Raw genomic sequence first — 25,952 nt, forward strand, 5'->3', positions numbered from 1 at the left:
TAACAAAATCCCTTTGTAGTTACGAGCGTCGTTTGAGCCCCCCCCCCCCCACAGGTGTAAGTTATAAAATGCATCGTTATAGGCCCTACTTGCCTTCCAAACATTCCTTTTTTTCCCTGTGGGAGAGCGGCGCCACCACGCGTCGCACCGGGCCTCTCCGGACGCGCCGCTCGCGCTCTCAGCAGCAGGGGTGCGCGCACTCTGAGCGGAAACAGTGCGCTTCGTCCACATGCGCCCTAATCTGCGCGCAAAAACGACCGAAGACAGTCGATGCTTTGGTTTAGTTCAGCTTTGATATAACAATGTAGATAGTGGCAGCTGCGTTCAGCAACTTATTTTGGCCATTCGCTTTCAGATATGCTGTAATTGTTATTTAGTAAGCCTACAATTGAGAAGGGTCCATTTGCAGGCTTGGGCGTTTCCGTCATGACACAAGATCGAACATTAGGAGTACCTGGTTGCGTTTCATCGACCAATCATGAAGTGTTTCGAAAGGCATGCTGGGTTTCGCAAGGCATACTGCGAAGCATAGTCACAAGGGATACTATGCTCTCCGTAGCCGGAGAGCCTGTCAGAGACCCTCTCCGTAGCTTACCTGCCATCCAATATTTTTTATCTATCCATCCATCCATCCATCCATCTATCTAATATATCTCTAACGAAATCATTACCGGAATCACTTCTCCGGTTGGATTTTGCACCTTATTTAGGCCTACTTTTTAGGCAGCATTGTGTACTTTGCACATTAAAGACCAATAAAACACCAAATAAGATTTGAAAAGCTTTGGAAGTTTATTTACAACCCTATTTTCATGGTTTGCAGTCAACATATAAGATCGATTGGTCGGCGAATTGCATTGCGTATCCGACATCCTGACGGCTGTCAGGGTGTCTCCCCACCACAGGAGAACGCCCATTTGTGTCTGCAGTGGGATGATATTGCTACAACTAGAAGTAGCCTACAAAAGATGGGTCGTAACTTAGCATTGTACAGCGCATTTAGTGGCGACACCTACCTTAAATGTCATGTTAAAGTTGAGGGCCAACTGTTCGCTGCGATGTTTAACTAACCTTTAGCTAAATAAATCTGCTCTGGGCTGGCTGACTTCAATTTGAGGTGATTCAAACAAAGGGTTTCAACAGTCGTTGCTAGGCAACATGCACACTTTGGGACGGCTTTTATCGCCCCCTGCTGTTAAAATTGTATACATTTGTTTAAGGTGATGTTCAGCAATACACGGACATTTCAATACATTCCTTAATCAAAATGTTAAATATATTTCATAAATATGATAGAAAATATAAAAAGGTGATTACATTAAATTCCTTTGTTTCATTAAGGTGTTTCATGGTGAAAATGTAGCCTGACCAAATGTACACAGTAATGTTCTCATGTATGTAACCCACACCACAAAAACACCAACAGATGTCTCAGGTTCAATGTAATTTATTTCAGAGATTGGGATTTTGATGACGAATAATTAAAACGGACAGCTAAAAAGTAGATTAGAAGTCACAAAGCAGAAAATGAAACATTTCATTCAGATCTCACTGACTGAAGAGGCCTCTGAATCATTGTGGTCAGCTACAGTATAATTATGAAATAAAAAATAACACAAAAATTAAAGACATTCAAAGACTCGACACAATCAACAGAAATGTCAGTTAGAGAACCACTGACGCTTGTTCATTTCCAGTTCACTCCACTCATCCTCCATCCCGAGGCACTGTTCTTTTGTCCTGAAGAGATACTCCTCTCACACGCAGGAACATTTAAAAATCAAAACGTTCAAATTAAAAAAAACATGATGATCCTCTGCTGGACACGGCCTCAACTCAGCCAGTCCAGGTCGTCTGCGTCATCGTCGTCCTCGCCAAACAACGGCGTGGGGGGCGGCCGGCCCTTCAGACTCTGAGGTTACACGGTGGAAGAAACCATGACACAGGGGCCCCCAAGAACACACACAATAATTCACAAAGTGAAATGCAAAACACAATTCTAAGAAAGTAAAATAATAAATATGACAAAAAAAAGCTATGGTGCTCAACAACAATACATTGCAACTTTTACACATAACAAAACACAAGTTAGTAGCGGGGGGGGGTAGGTGCTGTGTGTAATCTGAGAGATCTACAGAGCTCTCCAGATCGTTCCCTTACCATCTCCTCCTCCTCTTCCTCCTCCTCCAGATGGTGGGGTGGTGGCTGCGATGGTTTGGCCGTTAGTGTGCTCTGGAAAAACTCCTCTTCATCTTCCTCCTCCTTCTCTTCCTGCTCCTCACCGAGACCGGTAGACAGACTGAGGCGGTGGAGGTGCAGCGGTGTGCATGTGTGTGACACGCGTGGGTTTGGGCGCACGGTTGAGAGGGGAGGGGTGGAGAACCAATGAGAGGGAAGGAGGGGTGAGGGAAGGGTGAGAGTGACCAATGAGACAGAGGTATGAGATTATCTATAAATAAGATATATATACATGATATACATACATTGACATATATATACACACACATGTATAAATGTATAAGGGAGGGATGGATAGCGTAAAATTATGTGAGCCTTAATTATTGCAAGATAAGCATGCATTGTAAGGGGGAGGGGGACTGAGAAGACAAAAGATGAACTCAAAGTCCTACCTCGTGCTGTCCCGCTGGGAATTGGGCGGGGGTGGGGGGTGCTTGGGAGGGCCGGTCCGTTGCTCGATTGTCACGGTGACGGCACCCAGGGGCTCCTCTGTGTCTATGCTGGCGCCGCCTCCTCCCAGCAGGGGGGCGGGTGCGATGACCTCGCTCCCTAGCGGGTTGATCCCGGGACCCCCGGAGCTCCCTTCAGTCTCTGAAGAGCCGGTGGGCTCCTCCGTATGCTGGGAGGAGGCGCTTGGATCCAGGTCAGCGTCGGTTGTTGAGCGTCCTCGCTCCGGTTCCCCCTGGGTCGTCATCACATCCTGTCTGTCTGCAGGGGCGCTGGTCAAAGGGTCCGCTGTCGGCTCCACATCAGACGCCTTGGGCCCCACCTCAGACGCCTTGGGCCCCACCTCAGACGCCCCCGGAGGCCCCACCTCAGACGCACCCGGAGGCCCCACCTCAGACGCCCCCGGAGGCCCCACCTCAGACGCCCCCGGAGGCCCCACCTCAGACGCACCCGGCACCACCTCAGAGGCCGTCGGCTCCACCTCAGACGGCCCCCGCGGCTTCTCCTCCTCTTCCCCCACAAACGTCGCCGGGCTCAGAGCGAATTCCGTCTCCACGGCGACGACCACCTCCACTGACCCTACTGACTCCTCCTTTGCTTGCGTTCCTGCAATTCCGTTCTGCACCACCTGCGCCTGCCCTTCTTCTGCGTCCTCCGTTTCTTTCTCGCCGTTGACCAGCGGAGAGGCGTCTCTCGGCCTTACATCACGTTCATTGTCCTCGATCGTCTCCTCTTCCTCCTCTTCTTCTTCCTCCTCCTCCTCCTCGTCTTCCTCTTCCTGCGGTTCACGTTTAACTGTCTGTTTGTCCGAGCCGCTGAGGAGCTGGAGAGTCACGTTCTAGAAACGGCATCACACAGCAATATACATTTTACTGTTCAATCATTCAGGAGATTACTGGGATTTTCTTTCAGATACAGGCCAATAAAGAGCAGGTAGGGGCGAGGACGTCTTGCTCAAGGATGCCTACAGGTTAGGCAGCCGACATTGGGGATCGAACCCATTAACAATTTGCTGGCCGATATTTTAACACAGGTACAAAAATCCAAAGTAAAAACAAAAACATAATGATATTATAGATTCCAATTAACGCTCACTTGGAATCTGTGTTGAGTTGTATCCGTGTGAAGACTGTTTAAACTCTGTAAAGAGTGATCTAAGAGCGTGGTACCTTGATGGTGGAAACGATGAGGCCCAGTACGACCTGGCCGGAGTAGGACTGCTCCACCTGGAACTGACCCCTCAAGGACTGGAAGACCCCGTTCATCACCCGCTTCACCTAGACATCAACACACGCAGGGTCAACCCTCAGTTCATCACTTAATAACAGTGATGAACGATAATACTACACATGTGTTTGTGTGACTGCGTGTGTGCATGTGCCGGTCTATATGTGTGCATGGATCTGTGTTCCTGTAAACCTACACCAGACACCACAAGCTTATTATGGTCTATCTAAATTGTTTGTACAATAACAAGCTTATTATGGTCCATCTAAAATGGCAGAATGAATTAGGTCCGCCTGACCAAGTCCCGGCTACATTTTAGCCTTCTGTGTGTTTTTATAATGGAGAACATATGTGCACCGAATGAATCATTCATTAAAATGCGATTTACCTCAAAAAAGAAAAAACAAAAGAGAAAGAGAAGTGAGAGAGAGGGACGGAGAGATAGATTGAGTGAGAGAGAGCCGACCTCTCCTGCTGTATCCACCGCACCCTGCTCCTCCATCTTCCCCTCCAGCTCAGAGACTCTCCCCTGCAGCGTCTCCCTCGCCGCCGCAGACCGCTGCTCCAACGCTGCGTACTGACCCCCACCACCACAACACACAGCACTGTCACATAATTCACCTGTACCGTACCCCTGTCCTGGTCCCCAACTGTTACGGTAGGATTTACTACGCCTGTCCCTTTTTCAACGGGCCGTAACCGGGTTACCTAAGAGGCCATGTCAATGCGATCATTGGTAGGCTCATGACTATAACCTGGTTACTCTGCCTTAACAGGTTTCCCGGTGCATGTAAACATACTCTATAAAGAGGGCTTGAACAGAGCAGGAGAAGGCCCAAAGTTGGAAATTGACCACAGGTTAAAAGCAACCTCCTTTTAGGGCAGGACAAAATGGCAAACTGTTTTAACTACGTTTTAACAGGAGCTAGTTCGATAGGTAGACATTAGATGTAGTTGTGGCGGTTGTGATAAAAGGTGTGTGTCTATCTAGATAGCTGATGTAGTGTTTGGGCTTGTGATAAAAGGTGTGTGTTGAGAAGAGCTGCTACCTTCTCCTGCAGGAGCTGCAGAGCCTGGGTGTTGTCCTGATGCTGTGAATCCATCTGCTCTGCATCTCTGGCCTGCTTCAACGATGCTAGCTGGGGAGCCGGCAGACAGGGAGGGGGCGAGTCGATAGGGAGACAGACAGGCAGGGAGACAGATTGCAGATATTAAGGGACAGGCAGATAGTAAGACAGGGAGAGAGACAGGCAGGCAGTTAGTATGGTGCAAAAATTGTAAAATGTGTTCTGTACAACCAGTTAGTAAGGGCTGTGGGAGTTACATTTAATTTCACAATGAAATCATCGGCAGATGGAAGCAGAATATTCAAACATGTAAAACTGGTGATGTAACCTGATTTATAATTACATTTACGCAGCGATCCTCGCCTCAGAAATGTTGTGTCTCAACTGACGAATCACATATCAATCACTAATCTAGTATCTAGCAGTCCTACTATGTTATTGCAGAACTTCTCGGGGGGGAGACGGCAAAGAGCCTGGTCAGGAAACCAGAAACTGAAAGGGGTGGAGTTACACATTGGTTTCTGTTGAGTTACGGAGATATCCTACAGAAGAAAAGTCATTTGAGCGAGTTGACGTAGCTTTCGGAAGGGGATTTTAATAAGTGTATTTCTACATTTTAATAAGTGTATTTCTACAAGTGGTCAGTCTAAGGGGTGTTTTCAAAACATTTAATTTTTTTATTTGAAAAGCCTTTTCATATCTTACTACCGCCGGCCGAGTTTGTGTCCGCCAATTACGTGCTTGCAGACACTGCCTCCAGCTAAACGATTTGCCAAAAGAAATACGAAGCGAAAGTAAGTCAGACGCCCCTGTTCTGAGAATCCTAGTTTAGATATGGTCTGAGTTGTGAGACTGTTCAATCACCTATCAATGGCTGCTCATTAATCCCTCCCTGCTGGGATTAGTACCTTGTCCTGTAGCTGGCCCACCCTCTGCTGCAGAGCCTCTCTCTGCTCCGACAGCTCCGACACCTCCCGGCTGTGCTGCTCCTTGCTGGCAGCAGCCGCCTTCTCACTCCTACCCCGCCACTCCTCCTCCAGCTCCGCCTGCAGCTGGGACAGCTGACACACACACACATATATTTATGAATAGACACACACATATACATATTTATGCATATACACACATATATTCACACACACACAGACACACACACACACACTGTAGATCAATGAGGCTGGGCTTGACACTAAAGTAACCTACAGGCCTCCTTAACGTGTACACACACACCTTCCAACCATAAAAGTACATGAACAGATGAGCGAATCCAGAAAGGAAGTCGCTGCATCATGAACCAGTTCCACCATGCAGTTGGGGCGGTGTGGGAGGTCATGTGACTTCCAGTTCCCCCGTGCGGTGGAGCCGGTGGTCATGTGACTAACGGTTCCACCGTGAGATGGAGCCGGTGGGGCTGGTCATGTGACTACCTGTTCCACCGTGAGATGAAGCCGGTGGTCATGTGACTACCTGTTCCACCGTGAGATGGAGCCGGTGGTCATGTGACTACCTGTTCCGCCGTGCAGCAGAGCCGGTGGTCATGTGACTACCTGTCCCACCGTGAGATGGAGCCGGTGGTCATGTGACTACCTGTCCCACCGTGAGATGGAGCCGGTGGTCATGTGACTACCTGTCCCACCGTGAGATGGAGCCGGTGGTCATGTGACTACCTGTTCCACCGTGCAGCAGAGCCGTTGGTCATGTGACTACCTGTCCCACCGTGAGATGGAGCCGGTGGTCATGTGACTACCTGTCCCACCGTGAGATGGAGCCGGTGGTCATGTGACTACCTGTTCCACCGTGCAGCAGAGCCGTCGGTCCCTGTTCTACTGTACAGTTGAGACGGTGTTGGTGGACATGTGACCAGGTCATGTGACTGACTACCTGTTCTGAGGCCGCTCCGTCGTGGCTGCTCCTGGCCTTGCGGAGCTGAGCCCTCAGGCCGTCCACCTCCTCCTGGCTGCTCCTCCGCACCTCCTCCACCTCCTCGTCCCGCCGCAGCCGCTCTGCCTGCCACTTCCTCTTCCTGTCCGCCAGCGTCTGAGGAGCGGGAGGGGGCACACAGACATGGTGACTAAGGGCCTGTACCCTCTATTATGATATGACAGCAGATATAGAATGTACGATGATCCTATATGATCATATAATTTAAGTATGAAGCCCCTTTATCCTACATTATGATAGATATTGATATAGTTCTATGCATAATGATTCTATATTCATGCAGTCTTTTTTTTTATGTGAGTGTTTTTAATGTGTATGCTTGATGCAATATCAATTGCACCCGAGGGAATAATAGCTAGCTGATAGCTGTACTTTATTCTACTCTATATGATGCTACAATATAGGACAGAACCAGGATGCGGATGAAGATGACGATGAAGATGCCCACCTTCTCCAGGTTCTCCTTGTCACTCCTAGCATCCTGCAGCTCCTCCTTGACCTCTCCCAGTGCCTGCTCCATATCCTTACGTCTCTGCTTCTCCGCACGGTACTGAGTCTGGAGCGAGGCTACGCTCTCCTTCAGCTCTGGGGAGGGGGGGGGGGGGATGGAGATATGATACAATGTTTAAGTCCTGATCCTTCTAGCACACCTAGCCTAACTAGCACAAATGGTCCACCAGCACAGCAATCCTAGAAGCATAGCCAGCTTAGATTTACAGCTAGGCTAGCTGCACAGCTAGTGGATTGGTTATGGTGTTCAACTTCCAGACAAAAATAAATGTTGGGTGCCATTTATGGAATAACTTGCAGTGCTATAGGTCACATACGCACACAACAGTATGACATAACACCGAAAAAGAATGACATATTAACCCATATGGTAAGTAGGCTACATGACAACAATACATTGACTGAAGGAGACAGTCTGACTGTGTCTGGACTAGTCCGTGGTCTGATGACCTCAGCAGGTCTTGTGAGTGTGATTTTAAACACATAGCTCTGTGTTTTGTGTCACTGGACAGCCAAAAGCCTTCAGGACATATAAGTGACCTGATGAGACTCACAAGGTAGTGAGGTCAGCATGATCGTGTAATACAATCATCTGCTTAAACTGACGGGTACAAAACAACTAGGTGGACCAATGCAATACAAGCTTTCTTCCCCGTGCAACTCATCAAAGTAAAAATTGTTTTCAGAAAACCTCTTAATCTAAATAAAATAGTTGGAGATAAGGAGATGGACAGCTGACCAAGAGATATACAAGGACAAATAGAGGGACAGCCAAGTAGATAGATGGCCTAACTGATGGGATGCTTGACCAACAGAATGAGCGACCAGCCAGCCAAACAAGACACGGAGAGACCGACAATCAAACAGAGAGAAAAACAGACAGACAGACACAAAAAAAAAGAGTCAGCCAGGCAGAGAGTTGGCGAGAAAGACAGAGAGACAGACAGACAGAACAAGAGATGTACGAAAAAGCGAGAGAGACTGAGACGACCAGCCAACCAAAAAGACAGAGTGACGGAGTGACAGAGTGACAGAGTGACAGGCCATCCAACCTTCTAGCTGGATCTCCATGGCGCTGATGCGCTCCCCTTGGCTGACCCCCTCCTGCAGGGCAGCAGACAGTTTGATCTGCAGGTCCGTCGCCCTCTGCTGGCTGGAGGCTGCGTCCAGCTGGAGCTGAGCCGCACGGGTAACGGAGGACGCTAGGTCATCTGTGAGACGCACCTGTAGGGGGCAGGGCAGGAAGGGGAGAGGGGGAGAGAGGGAGGGAGGGGGGGAGGGAAGGAGCAGCTCTTACAGTAACAGTCCTGCATCTGAACATGACACGGAGAGGACAGAGACACAACGCTGGCCCCTCTGTGAGAAAGGTGATGATGGTACTAGAGTGAGGCTAGCCTGATGCTAATTGTGATGCTAGCGCTACATGGCTCAGGGAGGGCTACCGCGCTGGGATGGGAGGAGGATGAGCGGGGATGAGCGAAGGATAAAGGAGAGGAAGAGGGAGAAAAAGAGAAAGGCGAGTTGGGTTAAAAGTCCTGTGAGCAGTTGAACCAGGAAAGATAGAGAAGTAGAGATATAGGGAAAGGGAAATAGGGGGATTGAGAGAAAAAGAGAGAAATAGAGATAGGGAGAGAAAGTAAGACTGCTCAAGAGAGAGAAAGAAAGATATAGAGATAAGAGATAAAAACAAGAGGGGGATAGAGCTAGAGAGAGATATAGTTAGAGAATGAGAGTGGTTGATAGAGTGAGAAAACCAGTCTCACCTGGCAAGGACCTAGGTCTTGAAGGAGAGCATGCTGGGAAGACAGAGCCGTTAGCAACGGACAGTAGTCAGCCAGGGAGGGTTCAGAAAGCATAAGCAGGTTAAACGTTTAGTTGGAAGAGCTTTAGAAAGTTACAGAGAAACACCCTCCCATTGCTCCTCCTGGGAAATACTTCAATACCGGCCACTCAGATAGTGTTGTGCAATCATGAAGAAGGCCAACTATTCATCTGGGGGTGAGCTTGAACCATTGTCTGTGTATAACAGTTTGACATTCCATTCGGATGATGGGGATGCTAAATTAGTGATATTAGAGCATTGATTGGCTTCTTGAAGGTAAAGTCTATACGTAATACAATAATTTGCTTGTCTTCTGTGTGAAATGTTGAATGTTTTGCTTTCAATTAATGTCCTTACTTTTTCTTTTTGTAATGGCAGCCGAAAGACACTTGGTTTGAGCCCCCAATGTTTAGAAATCTATCTATAGGTCATTAAGCAAGATGCCCTAACCCTATCTGCTCATTAATGACATAAATTAATAAAAATATATTGACAGAAATTTGTTTTAGTGTCTTAAATCACTAAATACTCAGAGTAAATAATAATTGGGATATTGTCTTCTTCAATACCAATTCCAAACATCATACCAATAGACAACGTCTGGATCTCTTGAACAAGGACACTGTGACCGCCAAGTCATGTGACGTCACCATGGACCAATGAGCACACACCTTGTCTTTCTCCGCCTCCAGAAGGCGCGTGTGGTTCTGTTGGCTGGAGGTTTGCAGGGAGTCGCTCCTCTGCTCCATCAGAAGGTTACTTTGCTCCACGTGTCTAAACAGAGCGTTACAGACACCTCATGTTGACCAACACATCCACAATCAGAGTCTGACACTTTTGCATTTTCACTTGTCCATTCAATCTCTAGTGTCCATAGGCTTCCTGTAAACATCCTAGAGCAAGACGCCCACTAACCGCTCGCTGCCCCCGAATGACATGTCCCTGAATTCACTGTAAGTCTCTGGTCTCTAAATATGGTTTTGTATGGTGCATCGTTAGGTGAAAAAATACAGAGTTGACTTCAACTATAAAAATGCGGTAAAATCTGGACTAAAGGTGTAATGCTTTCAACAGCTCACCTCTGGTTCTGGTTGATGAGGTCCCCGATCTTCCGGTTCTGCTCCTCAATGCGGGAGCTCTTCTCAAACACCTCCTTCTTCAAACACTCGTTTTCCTGCAACAAGACAAAACATACATCACAAAACATGGACCGATAAAGACCAGTAAAGAACGACCAGCAGGTACACACTGCTACCGTTTGCTGCGGCATGCAACAGAATGCTAATACAGTGTGCTACAAAATGCGACAGAATGCTAAATGCATGCTAGGTTGGGATACAGAATACAAGGTAGGGATGCAGCAGGGCACCTGAACGAGTCTCTGGATGCTGTGCATGATCATGGAGGTTTCCATTGAGGCGTTGGAGAGGCCTGTTGACAAACCGCCCTGCCGATTGAGCTCCTCCATCTGGCACAGTGAGAACATTAACATCAAACTCAGTTTCTGTTCACTGTTTATTTCCGGTTCATGTTACGTGTTCGTGCTTTAATAAAGAACTGATTGAAACCTTTGAGCTCAGCTGGTCAACTTTATCGGCAACTTTACCGACGGCCAATCTGATCTCAGTGTTGTGCTGCCGGGCCTCTGTCATCAGGAAGGAAGTGACATCACCAGAGCCTAGGGAGGGTGAAGATAAAAATATAACATTATTCTATCCTCTGCATGCAGTGGGGCACTCTAGGATGCACTTTGGGCACTCTAGGATAATCTAGTGGTTAAGGGTTTCAGGGCCAAAGCTCTCACACACACACACACACACACACACACACACACACACACACACACGCATCTCCAAAATAATTAAATAGCAAAGAGTAGTAAATAAAACAAGACTTAAATTCCGATTGTCTGTTCATCATTTACTTAGAAAGGGGCATGTACCGATATTCTGGTCCATCCAGGGTGAGGGGCGGGGCGGTAGGACTTACCCATGTAGGAGACACTCTGGGCGGGGTACACGGGACCCATGGGGCCCAAGGGCTGGAGCTGTGCGGACGCCACAGCGGTTTGGCTACCGTACGAGTAGGGCTTCACAGGGCAAGAAGAGGTCAGAGGAACACTGTATGAATAAATTGCTTTTTGGATGGTACAGTAAAAGTAGAAGAGAATAAAGTAAGGCAAGCAAACAGTTCAATTATATTTTACAGCAGAGTGCCGTAGAAAAGTCAGGTAGAGTAGAATGTAGAGTATAAGAGTAAATCTTAAACCCTGACAATACCATCAAAGACAGAACACATATTTACCAACACACACACACAAATACACACACAGCGAGTGAGGCAGGGAAGGAGGGAGTCAGAGGGAGGGAGTGAGGGTGGTACCTGGAAGGCGAGAGCTGAGCCTGGTATCCCAGCATGCTGCGGGGCGACGGGCATTAAGGCAGAATGCTGCACCATGTGAGGATGAGGATGCACTGGTGATGGGAAAAATAAACACACACACGTCAAACACAAACATATGATTACAACCGTTACAGTGCATTCAGTGATGAGATCATCCATAGAGGTTAACCTGTTAAGCCCTAGGCCTATTTCACAGGCCTCCTGCCCGAAATGACATGCCCAAAATGAATAGAGTATGCCTCCACAACTACAAGGGCTACATGAATAAAGTTGGTTTCAAAAAGAAGGTAACACCTGTGAGGTGGCTGCAGAAATGTCAAAATCAATATGGCTGTTACTGTGTCAGAGTAAATTCAGCTAGAGCATAGTAAGAAATGTCAATTTTCAATTTTCGCCTAGAGAAAACACATTATTTAGAGTGAATACCACCTTGAAACTATGGGATAGTAGCCCAGAACCTTTAGGGAAACATACAACAACATCTGATGAGTACCCTGTTCCATGATAAATGCAAATAAAGTGAATAAAGTGATTTTAGAGAGGTTTTAGTACAGGTAGGTCCAGGCGGACTAAATGGTGCCATTTGGGCACTTTTGGGCACCATCAGTGCCATTTGACCTTTCTAAGGTACCAGACTGTAAAACAAATTTTATTTCACTGACATATCACTATAGGTATTCATTCCATCCAAATTCAACAGTTTTGACTTGTTTTGAAAATTCACCCAGACCTCTTTACATTTTCCCAGTCAAAGAAAACCATACAATCGAAATGAAGTTTGACTCCAACTGGAGCAGATATATTTGAGAACGACATATAATAAAACCAAACTGTAAAAACAAAAAGGTAAAAACACAGCTAAAGACTACAATCACTATAGGGATAAAGATATATATATAAACACGCTGGCAGCAACTTTGAACAACTATAACTAACTAACTAAAACTAACTATATACACTAAGGGCTGTCATGCCACTGCTGTAAGCAGTTCTTTTTGGAAGTGAAGCACAAAGGGCCCTGGCACTTGCTGCAGTACAATTAATCCGTGTCCAGTTCTGGCAACAGCAAGTCACTGTCGTCAGACGAGGACTCAAGAGGGACTACAGTAGCCCCACTGTCGCTAGTAATGATAGCAAATGCCTCCGCAAACGTATAGGTCTTTCTCCTGCCTGCCATTATTTATTTGAAAAGAATAACAAATGGAAAAAAAAGGCAAGAAAATACAAAATAACTAGCTAACTACTAGGTAACTAGGAATGCAAACATTGTAAGAAGCGTGTTGTAGGAGCGTATGTCTCTATCTAGCCGGAGTGTCTGCTCTGAGAATGTTCTCGGCGCTTCTGGCGCGAATTATGCTGACCTTCCAGTCAAACGCAGGAAGATATCTTGAGTATGCATTGGTCAATATGGATGATTGACCCCTCTACCGAACCGTCAGAGCCAATAGAGTCGAGGGACAATCAAATCGAGGGACCCAAATCCATGTAAAAAAACACCATTCGCCAATCAAAAGTATAACACTGTATAACGTTTTTTATTTGTTTATTTATTTTGCTCGTCTTTGGCTGCTATTTCAGTGAGTTTTCTCCCATCACGTCGTAGAGTGATGGGAGTGATAACATTGGAATCGGTGGAGCCTCAGCTTTCATATGACATATAGTTTGTGTGGGTGGCATGAAGTAGCGAAGTCGGCGGCGGCCAGAATGCGCGCATGCACGTTTTGCGTGTTTTGCTACGGGCTCATTTAGTTGCTCGGTGTTAGAATTGTGTTTTGTTTAGGTAAAAATGGTTATCATGGGCTTTTAGCTGAGCTTCTTCCCGTTACGTGGGTATGCACCATGGACATGTTGGAGCATGGTGGTGCTGTTTATAGCTGTTTACAGCACACTTTGGCGCAGCTGCCCCCGTCCCCGGGGGCGCTCGGGTTTAAGAGGTTAAAGTCTATTAACTATGGAACACGGCAAAATGAATGGATTTGAACATTTGATAAGAGCTTTTTGAAAGTTTGTGATTTTCATAGTGCGTGTGCATGCATGTGTGTGTCCTGAGGACCAGACCTTGTGTGGCGGTGGGTGGGTTGGAGGTGATCTGAACGGGAGCTGATACTTCTCCTCTCTCCTTCCCCCTGGAAATACTGGAGTCCTGGAAGGGAGAAGACATTTGATTGTCGCTTCATGATTGTCCTATGTAAAGCACTATGAAAGGACTTGTGTTAGAACAGCGCTGTGTTAATAAACTAACCTTGCCTAACACATCACTCCCTCTCTCTCTCTGTTTCAGAGCACTTGTCTGTCTTAGCATGTCCGTAACAAGGCACAAAATCCCATACAAAAAAAAAAGATATACATTTTATAAAAATAATTTACACTACAGATTATAAGGTCTTTGTCAATTCATGTCGGCCCGACTCCAGTATCGCACTCCCCTCTGACTCCAGCAGGTCTGTTAATAGAAGCTTTTCTCTCCTCACCTCCAGCTCTGAGTCGCTGGATTCTGGCTGCCCGGACCCCCCCGCTAGGAACGGCAACATGGGCTGGCCCATTTTGGCCATGCGAGAAATGAGCTTCGCTTTGGCCGTGTCGGGATTCTGCAAGACACAAAAGAAACAGAAAGTGGTGAATAAGCAATATTTGTACCGCCACTATTCATACAGTGTGTGTGTGTGTGTGTGTGTGTGTGTGTGTGTGTGTGTGTGTGTGTGTGTGTGTGTGTGTGTGTGTGTGTGTGTGTGTGTGTGTGTATATATATAGATGTATAAATATAAAAGTATTGAATCTTACCGCCAGCTGTTCACTGAGGGAGTTGGACTTGGCACGCAGAGGAGGTTCTCTAAATAAAAAAATAAAAAATAAAAATACTTAGTGTGAAATTAGCTATTAATTACTATTTAATAATTGAATAGACACTTCCAGCGAATTCAGATACATGTAAGAAAAGTTAAGTAATGTAAGTTAATAATAGGGTGTCAAACACCATTAGACCCAAATAATTCCAACCCACGTTCCCTCTCACACATACTGCAGTTACTCAAACCAAACAACAAAAACACTTTCCACTACACCAAAAACACAGAAATAATCCCCGGACATAAGAGTAAGCCGTTAGCTCTCGGACGCTAGCTCTCAGCCTGTCGTCTGCCCTCCCCCTTACCCAGGTCTCCCTGGGCCGGAGCTGGTTGTGGGGGCCAGGCTATCGGGGGTCAGGTTCTCCATACTGGGGGCCGGTGAAGGGGTCAGCGAGGGGGCGGGGGAGGGGGCAGCACTGGTCAGGTCCGACCCGCTGTCCCTGGCTAGCTTAACCTGGGGACCCAGAGAACCGTTGCTCAAACACACATGGCCATTCTTTATACACATGTTTTGGTAAAACAATTAGAAATCTAAAGAAATGTTACTTTACCGGAATACATGCGATGCAAGTTATGTTAATGGGGTTTTGCTATCATTCCATTTTTGTTTTTCTACAATGAGGAGAATGTTGCGTAACATCAACCGGCTCTAAATCACCTCAAACGTACTTACCTGCTGGTAACCAACATAAATTACACAGTAATTAAACATAGTCATAAATAAGAATGAATAAACATTTCTAGCAGGTTAACATGAGTACTGCTCGATAGTGGACCGTATTTACGCACCCGTCGAAGCTCCACCTCGAACACCAGTGTGCTGTCGGCCGGGATGCGACCAGCCGATCCCTTGGAGCCATAGGCCAAAGTGGGCGGGATCACCATGAGGCGACGCCCACTCTTCTTCATCCCCACCATGCCCTCCTCCCAACCCTGAGGATGAAAGACAAAGAGCGGAAAAAAGAAAGAAAGAAAAACAGTTAACGTCAACAAATAAAAACAACATAAGCCAACAGCGTGAATGGCGGGATGTTGAGGTAAACGTGAGGGACTCACCTTGATCACCTTCCCAGATCCCAGCTTCATCCTCAGCAGCTTGTCCTTGTTCACGTTGGAGTCAAACACCTGCGGCACAGATACACCTCACTGTGATTGGCTGATTTTACTTCATCATAAAATCTAATTGTTAAGATGCATTTATTTATTTAAACGTTTATTACAGGAGCGTGAGTAGAAAGAGAACGTGAATGACATGTAGCAACAGGATCGCGGGTCAGCATCGAACCTGCGGTCACTACAGATTCCACATACTGGGTCAGTTCTGGGTGGAGGTGCTAGTGGGAACCTACCTGACCCAGGACGTGGTTCTGAAGCAGCCAGCCGGTGTAGGCCACCTCAAGGGAGTCTCCTGCCTCCACCGCAGGCCCCTCCCCCAGGCCCAGCTCCTGCACCACCACCCCCTCCAGGGTGGGGGCACTGTTCACCTTGGCCAGACACACCTACAGCAACATCATAATGGCCAATAAAAATGGTAATAATAATAATTAAGCTTCTGGCTTTCTTCTGGATAAAGACTTCTGGGCTGCATGTCGAATCTTGTGACTCTATTTATGGAAATGCTTTCATTAAAACATCGACTCTACGCTTGTTTTGAGTTTGTGTTCGACCTTTTCCAAAGACCCAGATCTTACAGATTGTGTTGCATAGAAGAGCACAGAAGCATGTTATTGAAATGGGATGAGTTCTAATTAACTATTAGACCTGCAGCTTTCAGCCATACTCAAATTATGTTTTGAGATTAATCCATGAGTATCTATTATCTTTCAAGTCTTTCAAGACTATCTAATAATGTCCTTTAACTAGCTATGTAGGTCATCCATGAGAACGTACCTCCTTGCAGAAGTCGGAAGCTATTTTCTCTGTATCGAACATTAGCGACCAGTTGGTACGCTGGTCGTCATAGAACGTGCAGTAGTTGTTTGGCTGGACCTGAGAAGAGTGATTCGGAGGAAGAAGTCGAGAGAGAAAGAAAGACATGGAGAGAGGGAGAAAGAGCCATATACAGATATTTAGAGAGAGGGAGAGAGAGATAGATGGAGAAGGGTAGGGAGTAGGAAATAGAGGAGGAAGAAGAAAAAATATGCAAGAGGGATAGATCAAGAAGGAGAAAGAGATGTTATTGTTGCGTTGATGTATTGAGTGTATTGCATTGTAGTCGATACCCTGAAATCCACACCACTGTTCCTGGGTTTGGCGTGGGAGTAGGATAATGTATTGGATTTTTACACCAGAACTCACCGTAAAGACGAAACTTGCATGGATGGTGGCTGCGGCCACCTGCTTCTGCTGGCTCAGGTACAGCAGGAGTTTGTGCTGCAGGGGATAGTTCAATACAGAGAGAGAGAACGAGAGAGATTTACCATACAGAGAGAGAGAGAGAGCTTTACAACATGTTAATAAAGACCGGCTGAGGATCGGAAAGGCCTGAGTCTGAGTGGACATCTCACCTCTTTCGATGAGAGATTACCCAGGATAGCAGCACCCAGTTTGCCCTGGTTTGCGTACTGTCCATTTATGCTGGGAAGGAGATTACAAGGGATATTCATATGGTTTCTCTGTTTACTTACTGGTAGTTTATACTGGGAAAGACCATACAAATATATATAGAGTTCATATATTTATGGCCGTTAATACTGGTCAAGACAGAGAATACTGGAGATATAAAAATATTTCCGGGGAAAACGGAATACAAGGGATATTGACATGGTTTCTCTGGTTATGAACGGTTTGTTAAAATTTGCAACACGAGGATGCATGAGATTCACATTCCGGTTACAACTAAAGAACCATAAGAGTTCCTATTCTGAACTTCATCCACGCTGCTTTGTAATTAATCATTGCAGATTTATTCACATCTCTCCAATAACATTCAGCTGTTTTATTTTACACATTGGACCCGTGATCCATGTTCTACAGACATAACGGAGGGTTCTTAGAAGGTCCGGCGGCTTACTATCTGAAGGCTTGGACTGCCGTGGCAAGAAGGACCGCTGGCGCGCCCGGGGGTGGAGCCTGTTTCTGGCCTGCCAGACCTGGAGAAGGAGAAGGAGGGGCTCCGGTTCAGTTGGTTTTTTAACAACGGCATAACAAGCAACGGAACTGTCCCGTTTCTGGTCCACATTGTCTCTGAATCCGAGATCATTACGGTTCAACTGCTACTGAAAGACTCATCTTGGATCAGCGCCGAGTGAATACGGATTCTAATGTCATGTTTTGAGGAATTTCATTTAAGGGTTAGTTTTAAATATACATTTTTCTTCATCCATTTCTCGGTTTTGTACCGATATCGAAGCGATATGGAATTCCAAACATACATTTGACATTAGTGACGTATAACGGGACGTAGACCAATTTCATGTTTCATTTGCTCTGCAGATAAGGTCTGGCTCGCCTCCCATACAAAAGGAGACAAACCGACCAATCACAACCGGGAGGCGGGATAAATATAATGATGGTGCAGAGGAGCACGGTAGAGGCATGTTCCCCAACAAAGACAGCTGATGTAGAACACACTGTTTACTTCGCTTTCGAGACAGGATTAAACTAAATAAATGATATATTTCCCTTCCCGAAGAACCAACGACTGCACTTAAAGCTTTTGTTGAGAAGAAAGATGTCTTTGCTGCTAGAATGTTGTCTGTTTACAAAAGTGCTCAGGGCTGCTCCCCCCGTTTCGTTGTTTTGATTGGTTGTGGGGCCTTGCGTCCAGAGGTATTTTGGTCTGCGCCCCATGAAAATAAATGGAGAAGATCCACACTAATTTCAGTTTACAATTCGTCTGGCGATGTAGGGCTAGGCTTTATCCAACTATGAGGTCCCGAGGTTCAGATCTCAGTCCTTATCTCCACCATCATCGGAGCTATGTCATATGAGGGGACATAACTAACAATGTAACGGTGCTCTTGCTCATGGTGGACTCGCTTGCCATGGGCTCCTCATTCCGGATTAAGCTGTGCTTGTGGAATGTGAATTTGTGTACATAGATTTCATCCCAATCTATTTCCACATTCGTGGGCCCTTAGTGGACTGAAATATAGCAATGCAAACATCATCACAAGATCCTGCTTCACAACATGTGAGGGTTAGGGTAACAACAATAACAAATATTTTAATTTGGCATACACTGATTAGGCCTTCAGTTTAAGTCTTATTAAAAGTATAGCAGCACATCAAATTTTCCATTCAAGAATGTTTAGAATGTAAGCATGTCTTTTTTTTTATAGTGTATGTTTCACGCACGCCAAAAGGTTGTGTTCGTCATACTGATTATCGCTCCTTAAATGCAGTAAGACTGTGGATGTGGTGGTTGTTGAGGTTGTGGATGTAATGGTTTTGGATGTGGTGGTTGTTATGGTTGTGGGTGTGGTGGTTGTGGAGGCAGTTCTGATGGTGTGGTTGTGGTAGTGGTGGTTGTGGTTCTAGTGGTGGTGGTGGTGGTGGTTGTGGTTCTAGTGGTGGTGGTGGTGGTGGTGGTTGTGGATGTGCTTCTGGTGTTGTAGCTGTGGTGGTGGTGATTGTGGGTGGTGTAGTTGTAGTGGTTGTGGATGTGGTTCTGGTGGTCTAGTCGTGGTGCTGTTTACCTGCTCCAGAGTTCTTCTTGGGCTGCTTGGGAGCAGTGTACTGGAAGGACTCATTGCCCTGGCTGGACGCCTGGTCCAGTCCGAACAGGGAGGCCAGCTTGGCCCTGCAGAACCCAGACAACAACAATAAGAACTCAGCACATACTCTCCCATCTCAAGAACCCCATCTGTCACTGAGTGACCGGTGTTCTCCATGGTTATCCTCACTCCAAGTGCCTTGAGAACACTACAGCCACAAACCTGGATGGCTATGGTAATTTGTCTCAAGTACGAGCGTTCGCCTTCAATTCCTGGGGTCGTCGGTTCGGTTCAAGTCCTGCTAACTGTTCAGTCAGTTCAGGAATCCCTCCTGATATACAGCAAGCCGAGCAAGACTTCTAAAGTGGATGAACCAATTGTGGTATATTCATATGTATAACACAGAAACATTCATTATGTCCCATACAAGCTAACAGTGAATCACACGTGTGTGAAAAGCAGCTCACTCAAATCCTCAATTTGGATTTCAAATCACCTGTTTTTCAACCCTCTGCATTTCCTAACACCCTCTAATCTTGCACGGAGGTCGAACAGTTACAGCTGTCGCTACAGCAGTAGTATGCTATGGAACAGTAGTCGACCACAATAACCACTTTCATAAACCAGTGCTGCAGAAAACCCTACTTCCAACGTACCTCCTCCAATTCAATAGTCGGTAACACAGACCAAAAACAATTGAAATGGCAACGCTATGCCTGTTATTCACACAACCCTCATGAAGGAAACGCATGGAGTCCTGCAGGCATAAATAACAGCCGGTGTCAAAGATAACTTGACCATATAATACCAACCCCTGGAACTCCCTCCACAAGTAGTCATCGATGTCTCCCACCACAGACATGGTGAACGCAAGCAGGCCTTGGTCTCCAACAGAGAAGAACTGGGAGGAGGAGGGGGAGGGGGAGGTGGACTGTGAGGAAGACCCGTCTGCATGCATGGGTGAGCCCTCCATCCAAGACCTTGCTAGCCGAACGCCCTCTGTCCGACAGCGGGGTGAGCGTCCCTGCCTGTTGTGCTCCAGTGGAGGTCACACCTCGATGGAAGATTGAACAGCATGACACAGCATGGAGAACCAGGCGTGGCGCTGAGGTATCTCCTCTCACAAAACACGGACCAGTGCAGAGTGAAGCTGGGCTTCCCTCTCTCTCTTTGCCTCCTCTCCCTAACCAGGAGCATGTGACCCTAGCAGCCCTCACACTCCTCCTCCAACTACAGCCCTTACCAGGCCTATAACTCGATTCAGGGGGATTTGTTAGAGAGAGAGAGAGAGAGAGAGAGAGAAAGAAAGAGAGAGAGAGAGAGAGAGAGAGAGAGAGAGAGAGAGAGAGAGAGAGCGATGCAATACTAGTGACAGTCCGATAACGTTGTCAAGCCATAACCGAAGACTTTTTACTTTGTTGGCAAGAGTTGTCAGCCCAATATCTGTGACTTAAGGTTTGGAGCCCTGAATCGGTCATGACACCTAGGCGGCCCACGGAAAGTTTGCTTCTCAAATCAACCCGTTCAAGGACTTCAATATCAGAATACATTAAATATTGACAAGAAGTTTCTATATGTAGGCCTACCCTACCTTTACTGTAAAGGTCTAAGTAAAGGTTTCTTGCAAAGTTAAGGCTATGACTGTGTCTGACGTAGTGTGTGGTAGTTGGAAACATGTGACAAATCATTTAAGTCGAAGCAAGCGTAGCAGAGGTAACGTTCGTAACGTTATACGTTGTTTTATCGATCAGTGGTATTGACCAAGAGCTGGGGACGCCGTAACAAATCCCTGTTCTGGTCCAAAGTCCATATCAACTTTGGAAATGTCCAAGCTCTGAGGGTTTTTTGTCTGAGGTGGAAAACTTACCCCCCCGAAGGAGACAGGAAATCTCCATCCTCTTCGTCGGCGCCACCAAACATGTTAAATGCGTGTTAATACTCGTTCGTATTTATTAAAACATAAAAACGAATGGATATAACAGCGCAGGGTGTCTAGTTGTATGTTTATGTTTACGATAGCCTGGCTTTTCTTTCCAAACACTGAAAAAAGTGCAATCAGCTTCCTGGTTGTGGGGAATCAGCTGACTGACCACCTGACCGGGCGTCATTTCGGAGACATGCCTCTAGAGGGCGCCAGAGTGATGCAAACCTACCGCCAGCAACACGTACAAAACCACATCTACCGGTAGGAGGTATTTTCTGGAGTATTTGATGTTTAATATATGCCTTTATGTTGACATAGTTTGACATAGTTGTTAACTGATGTATTTGAGTTCTTATTTCTCAACTAGGATGACTTTTCCTCCCTCATCAGCTGATGATGTTTTGGGCCCGAATGGGAGATTGTACACATAACACTAAATCCGTAACTTCGATCATGCAACCATATCGTATCCTATATTACTGCAGCTTATTATTAGGAATATTGTGTTGTTTACTTGCACAAACATGCATTAGAACATGATAACAACGTAAGACAATGTTTTGTACTTTTAATGAACCACTGGGGGATACATCCTCGATACATCAGCAGATGAGACAAACGATGACGGGAGAGGATTAGCGATGATGAGGGCATGAATGCCAACCCCGCGCGACACTCAGTCAACTATGACGTCCCGCGAATTGTTCCTTCAAGAGGCATCTCGCATCAGTCCTGAAATAGATGTCAATACATTTCTTTACCCGTGGAAACCAAACGAACTCTTATGATCGACTGGCCAGCCAATGGGGGTTTCATATCAACACCCATTAGGCCTAAATGGCGCTAATACCACTGGTGAGTTTTATCTGGTCCAAGTGCATCGGAGCTCCTTCCGTCCGTCGCTGCTCTTTTAATAAGGAGGTTTTTAATGTGTGTGTTGGGGTCTGGCGGCTGCGTGGAAGGCGGTGAGCTGTGTGTTGTCCCAGCAGGGCTCACGCAGGATCTGCAGGCTGGGCTCTAATAAAATGTATGTGGATGTTGTATGGCAGTATGATATGGTGGTTTGCTGTATGATCTGTGTTTTTGTGATGTGATGCGGTCAATTAAATATGTTATTTGTGTTACATAACGGACCAAATATACAATGTATTGTACTATTTATATAAGATTTGAATGCCTTTACATTATGATGCATTTTGGGTGATTTCTGTTTGTTTGTTTGTTTGTTTGTTTGTTTGTTTGTTTGTTTGTTTGTTGTTTGGTTTGATGTTGTCTGTATCGTGTGTTGTGGGATGTTGTGTGATTGTTGACATTCTGGCGTGTCTAGGCAGCTTGTGTTGTCCTTATAAAAAGGGGAGAGGGCTCTTAATTTGGAAATCTATTTTGGCCCCACTGTACAGAGCTGTGATCTGAAGGGACACAGCGTTTCATTTGTCTGCAGGTTTGTGGTCAGTCTGTGTTTATTAACACCCTCACCCCCATGGCCTCTCATCTCATATACGTTGCTGGCACTACTGCCAGTGAGTGTAAAACACACGTACACACTCACACACAAATACACACACACACACACACACACACACACACACACACACACACACACACACACACACACAGGTCTATTAAATATCATCCATCTTCCTCTCTCTTCCATATTTACACACGATTGTCACTGCAAGACTTCGCCTCACCGGCCTCAGCAGTGTCTTTGTTTCTCTCTCTCTCTCTCTCTCTCTCTCTCTCTCTCTCTCTCTCTCTCTCTCTCTCTCTCTCTCTCTATCTCACTCTCTCTGAATAATAATATACAAAAATAAGTTCACATCGTCTCCTGTCCCGGCGATGTCCTCACCAGTCCGAGTCATCACCACAGCCACCGTGGTCATCGCGGGGGCGGCCCTTGAGGAGGCGGGCTCATGAGGAGGAGGAAGTCGGGGGAATGGACGTGGGGGGGGACTTGCGGTTCCGCTTGGCTCGCCGTATGGGCGGGAAGCGGATGAACTCAAAGTGTTTACTGTGATCCGTGTTGGGGAAGGGCGGGGGGCCCTTGTGGAGCCTCTTGATGAAGTGGACCTCGCGCTGGTTCTGCCGGGTCCGGGAGGCCCTCAGGGGCCGGCCCTTGCGGGTGAAGCCCACGAAGCAGCCGTCGTAGCGGGCGTTCTGGAAGGCCGTGTAGTTGTTCTCCAGGACGACCTCGGTGAAGATACAGTCCATCCCCCGGCCGTTGGGCTGAGGAGAGCGAGAAAGAGTATATTAGATGATCTCTTTGTAATTCTACTACTGTCCTGGTTCCTGCTGGGATAACCAGGATGAATACATTATGATCTTCCATTATCTTGATATGCAACAAACAGCAGGATATTATTATTAGCACCTTTTAATGTGAAGATACTTGGGATAAGATGGGAAATGCTAGAGTTCAAGGGTTAATCATCGCATAAGAAGAATTGGGTATTCAAATGATCTTCATTCATTATAAATAAATGCTCTTGATTAATATGTTGCATTATCTAACACTTTTACAAAACATAACAAAGTTCTGATTCTCTCTCTCTCTCTCAAGGCACATATACTGACATATATTGAGATATATACTGTATCTATGGATTTGATATTTATATATTTCGCGGATGTGATCTATAGGGCAGAAGGATGATATATCTCGTTTGGCCTATAGATGGAAGCAAAGTAAACCAGGGTTGCCTTATTCTAAATTAAAAATAGGTCAAGCGTCAACAACACATTTGACTGCTCTAGCAACTTAATAATAATGGTGTGATTCGTCTAAATAATCGGAACAATATATTTACAGAAAAGAATGTTAAAATAAGCTTAAATAAAGCAGAGTCGACTGAAGGAGTTGGAGAAGGAATAAGAAGAGAGACTGAAGACAAACCTTTCCCACTAGTTTCCCCTTCCTGTTCATGCAGAGATAGCGACCGCTTTCTGCTCCTCGGATCCGAACTCTGCTGCCAAACGTGTCCGTTTCTACATACAGACGGGCTACGGACAGAGCCAAGACAAGAAACAGTTTAAGCAATAGTATAAATCCATATGATTCATCAACAGAAAATGAAAAACATCACCCCTAAAACACAGACACACACATGTCCTATATCTCCCTCTCTCTCTCATACACACGCATACGCACAAACTCAAACCAAATATAGCTTATACTGTTCGGTCATTCAAATTTATAGTAATTTAAAATGCATATAGTAGACTTTGTTTAACTGACCAACTTAAACTGAGTTTTCATCAAAATATGTAAATGGTGGCCTACAGGCAAGACAAACCTTTTCAGAGGTGGAGCAGAACAGAGGTGTCCTCAGATCTTCCCAAAAAATAAATATTTTGACAATAAGATGCCCAAACAATAGTCAGCAGGCTTACTCCGCTAATTCTGTTCATTCAAGTGCAGTATAATCCAAAATCGGCGTAACGTCGGTTTGATATTCCTACTCTGTGTGATTTAGAATTAGGCTACATTTCCTCAATAATCCATTTTAATGATTCCCTTATTTCTTTATTTTTGATTTCGTTTTTATTTTATAGTATTTCATCATTCCCATTAATGTTCCAACATTAACAGTAACATTAAAGACTTATAAAGTCCATCATTAGGCTACATCGCTTGGTTTCAATAAACAACTCGATAAATCCAATCAACGAATCATTAACAGTCTGGATCGATCACGCAGTGTCCTTGGTTGCCCATTGTGATTTAATTGGGCCCTAACACATTTTGAATGAACGCTTTGAGGAAATAACTAAGGTGGGGGTCCATTTCCATGCAAACTAAAACATAACGAGGTGTTCAACGTGATGGCCCTGTCTCGTAACGGTGATCGGCGTTAGAAGAGAAACGAGTGGAATACACACGTGGACTGCATTGAAACCGTGAGTGCGTTATCACTTCATTAAGACCCCTCGCCCGCCCCGCGCCGATGTGTATTGGTGCTGTGCCGTGGACAAAAGACCCCCGCTAATCAGCCCATCATCAGCCAGACGAAGAGGCCTTCGGTTTGGATCGGAGGGACATATTAACATAGAGGCCCTGAAGTACAGCTCCTCGCAGATGGTGGGACCTCCGGCTACCTGTAGAGGTAGCCGTGCCCCCACCCCCCACCCCAACCCAGACCCACCCAGACCCCCTGACGAGAGATAGCTTCAAATCCACAGCCATGAGCAAATGTTTTCCAAAGGTGGAGTATTGAAGGCAGAGAGGTGGGAGGATGGAGATAGAGGTGGGAGGTTTCGGGGGCTTACCGAAAGTGTTGCCGTCCTCGGCGGTGGCGGAGACCCGCTTGCCCTGAATCTGGACGTGCTTCCCGCTGGTGCGACTGTAGAGCTGGTAGACCCTGACCTGTCTGCGGCTGAGCTGGTCCGTCACCGCGCCCTGCGTCCTCACATACTGGTTAAAATTAGGAGACGGGTGATTCTCCCCCTTTTTATAAAAAGGGAAAAATAACAAATATTTTTCAAATATCTAAACTTTGATGATATTTGTCAGAAATTTTAGAAAAAATATATTTTTTGTGTAATTTGCAAGAGGAATCAATTCTACTCTTTAACACGAAATAAACATCTTGCTCAGGTTAGCCTAGATTATGACAATTCCAATATACATAAAACATGTAGGCCTACTACACACAGAGACACACAAACACACACACATTGGTTGCTTACCTGAGCTTGGCACCACAACACGAAAAAGTGAAATGATCTGCAAAATAAGAAAGAAAATAAATAATTATGAAGGAGCATGCATCACCAATGTATTGATTTTTTACCGTACACTTCCACTGATGAAAATAAAGCATAAGCGAGGTGGTCTTACATGTAAATGCAGCGCTGGTTTATTCCATACAT

At 45.9% G+C, this 25,952-nt stretch overlaps 2 protein-coding genes across 2 annotated transcripts in view; both read right to left on the bottom strand.

The window, feature by feature from the left end:
* Positions 1-1,431: 1,431 nt before the first annotated feature.
* On the bottom strand, positions 1,432-21,225 carry fkbp15b (FKBP prolyl isomerase family member 15b). The gene is made up of 29 exons (XM_079746656.1): positions 21,027-21,225; positions 19,142-19,245; positions 17,515-17,593; positions 17,009-17,078; positions 16,800-16,874; positions 16,392-16,490; positions 15,851-16,000; positions 15,558-15,626; positions 15,291-15,434; positions 14,807-14,955; positions 14,437-14,485; positions 14,127-14,243; positions 13,714-13,798; positions 11,635-11,726; positions 11,242-11,341; positions 10,821-10,930; positions 10,622-10,720; positions 10,332-10,426; positions 9,924-10,026; positions 8,483-8,654; positions 7,369-7,505; positions 6,861-7,016; positions 5,888-6,040; positions 4,962-5,051; positions 4,379-4,489; positions 3,855-3,962; positions 2,631-3,523; positions 2,161-2,299; positions 1,432-1,912 (listed from the first exon to the last, which is right to left on the bottom strand). The coding sequence occupies exons 1-29, from the start codon at positions 21,077-21,079 to the stop codon at positions 1,832-1,834; spliced, it is 3,882 nt and encodes a 1,293-aa protein (XP_079602782.1). The 5' UTR covers positions 21,080-21,225; the 3' UTR covers positions 1,432-1,831.
* Positions 21,226-22,994: 1,769 nt separating this feature from the next.
* The window catches only part of fgf17 (fibroblast growth factor 17), a gene marked incomplete at both ends in the record, with an annotated part of 2,973 nt that continues 15 nt past the window's right edge, over positions 22,995-25,952 (bottom strand). Inside the window, 5 exons of the mRNA XM_079746230.1 lie at positions 22,995-23,309; positions 23,977-24,083; positions 25,350-25,527; positions 25,770-25,806; positions 25,921-25,952. The exon at positions 25,921-25,952 is cut by the window's right edge and continues 15 nt beyond it. Of these exons, the coding sequence (XP_079602356.1) occupies positions 22,995-23,309; positions 23,977-24,083; positions 25,350-25,527; positions 25,770-25,806; positions 25,921-25,952 (669 nt within the window). The remainder of the gene's footprint in view (positions 23,310-23,976; positions 24,084-25,349; positions 25,528-25,769; positions 25,807-25,920) is intronic.

The sequence above is a fragment of the Pollachius pollachius genome, assembly GCF_949987615.1.
Source record: "Pollachius pollachius genome assembly, chromosome: 1".
NCBI lineage: Eukaryota > Metazoa > Chordata > Actinopteri > Gadiformes > Gadidae > Pollachius > Pollachius pollachius.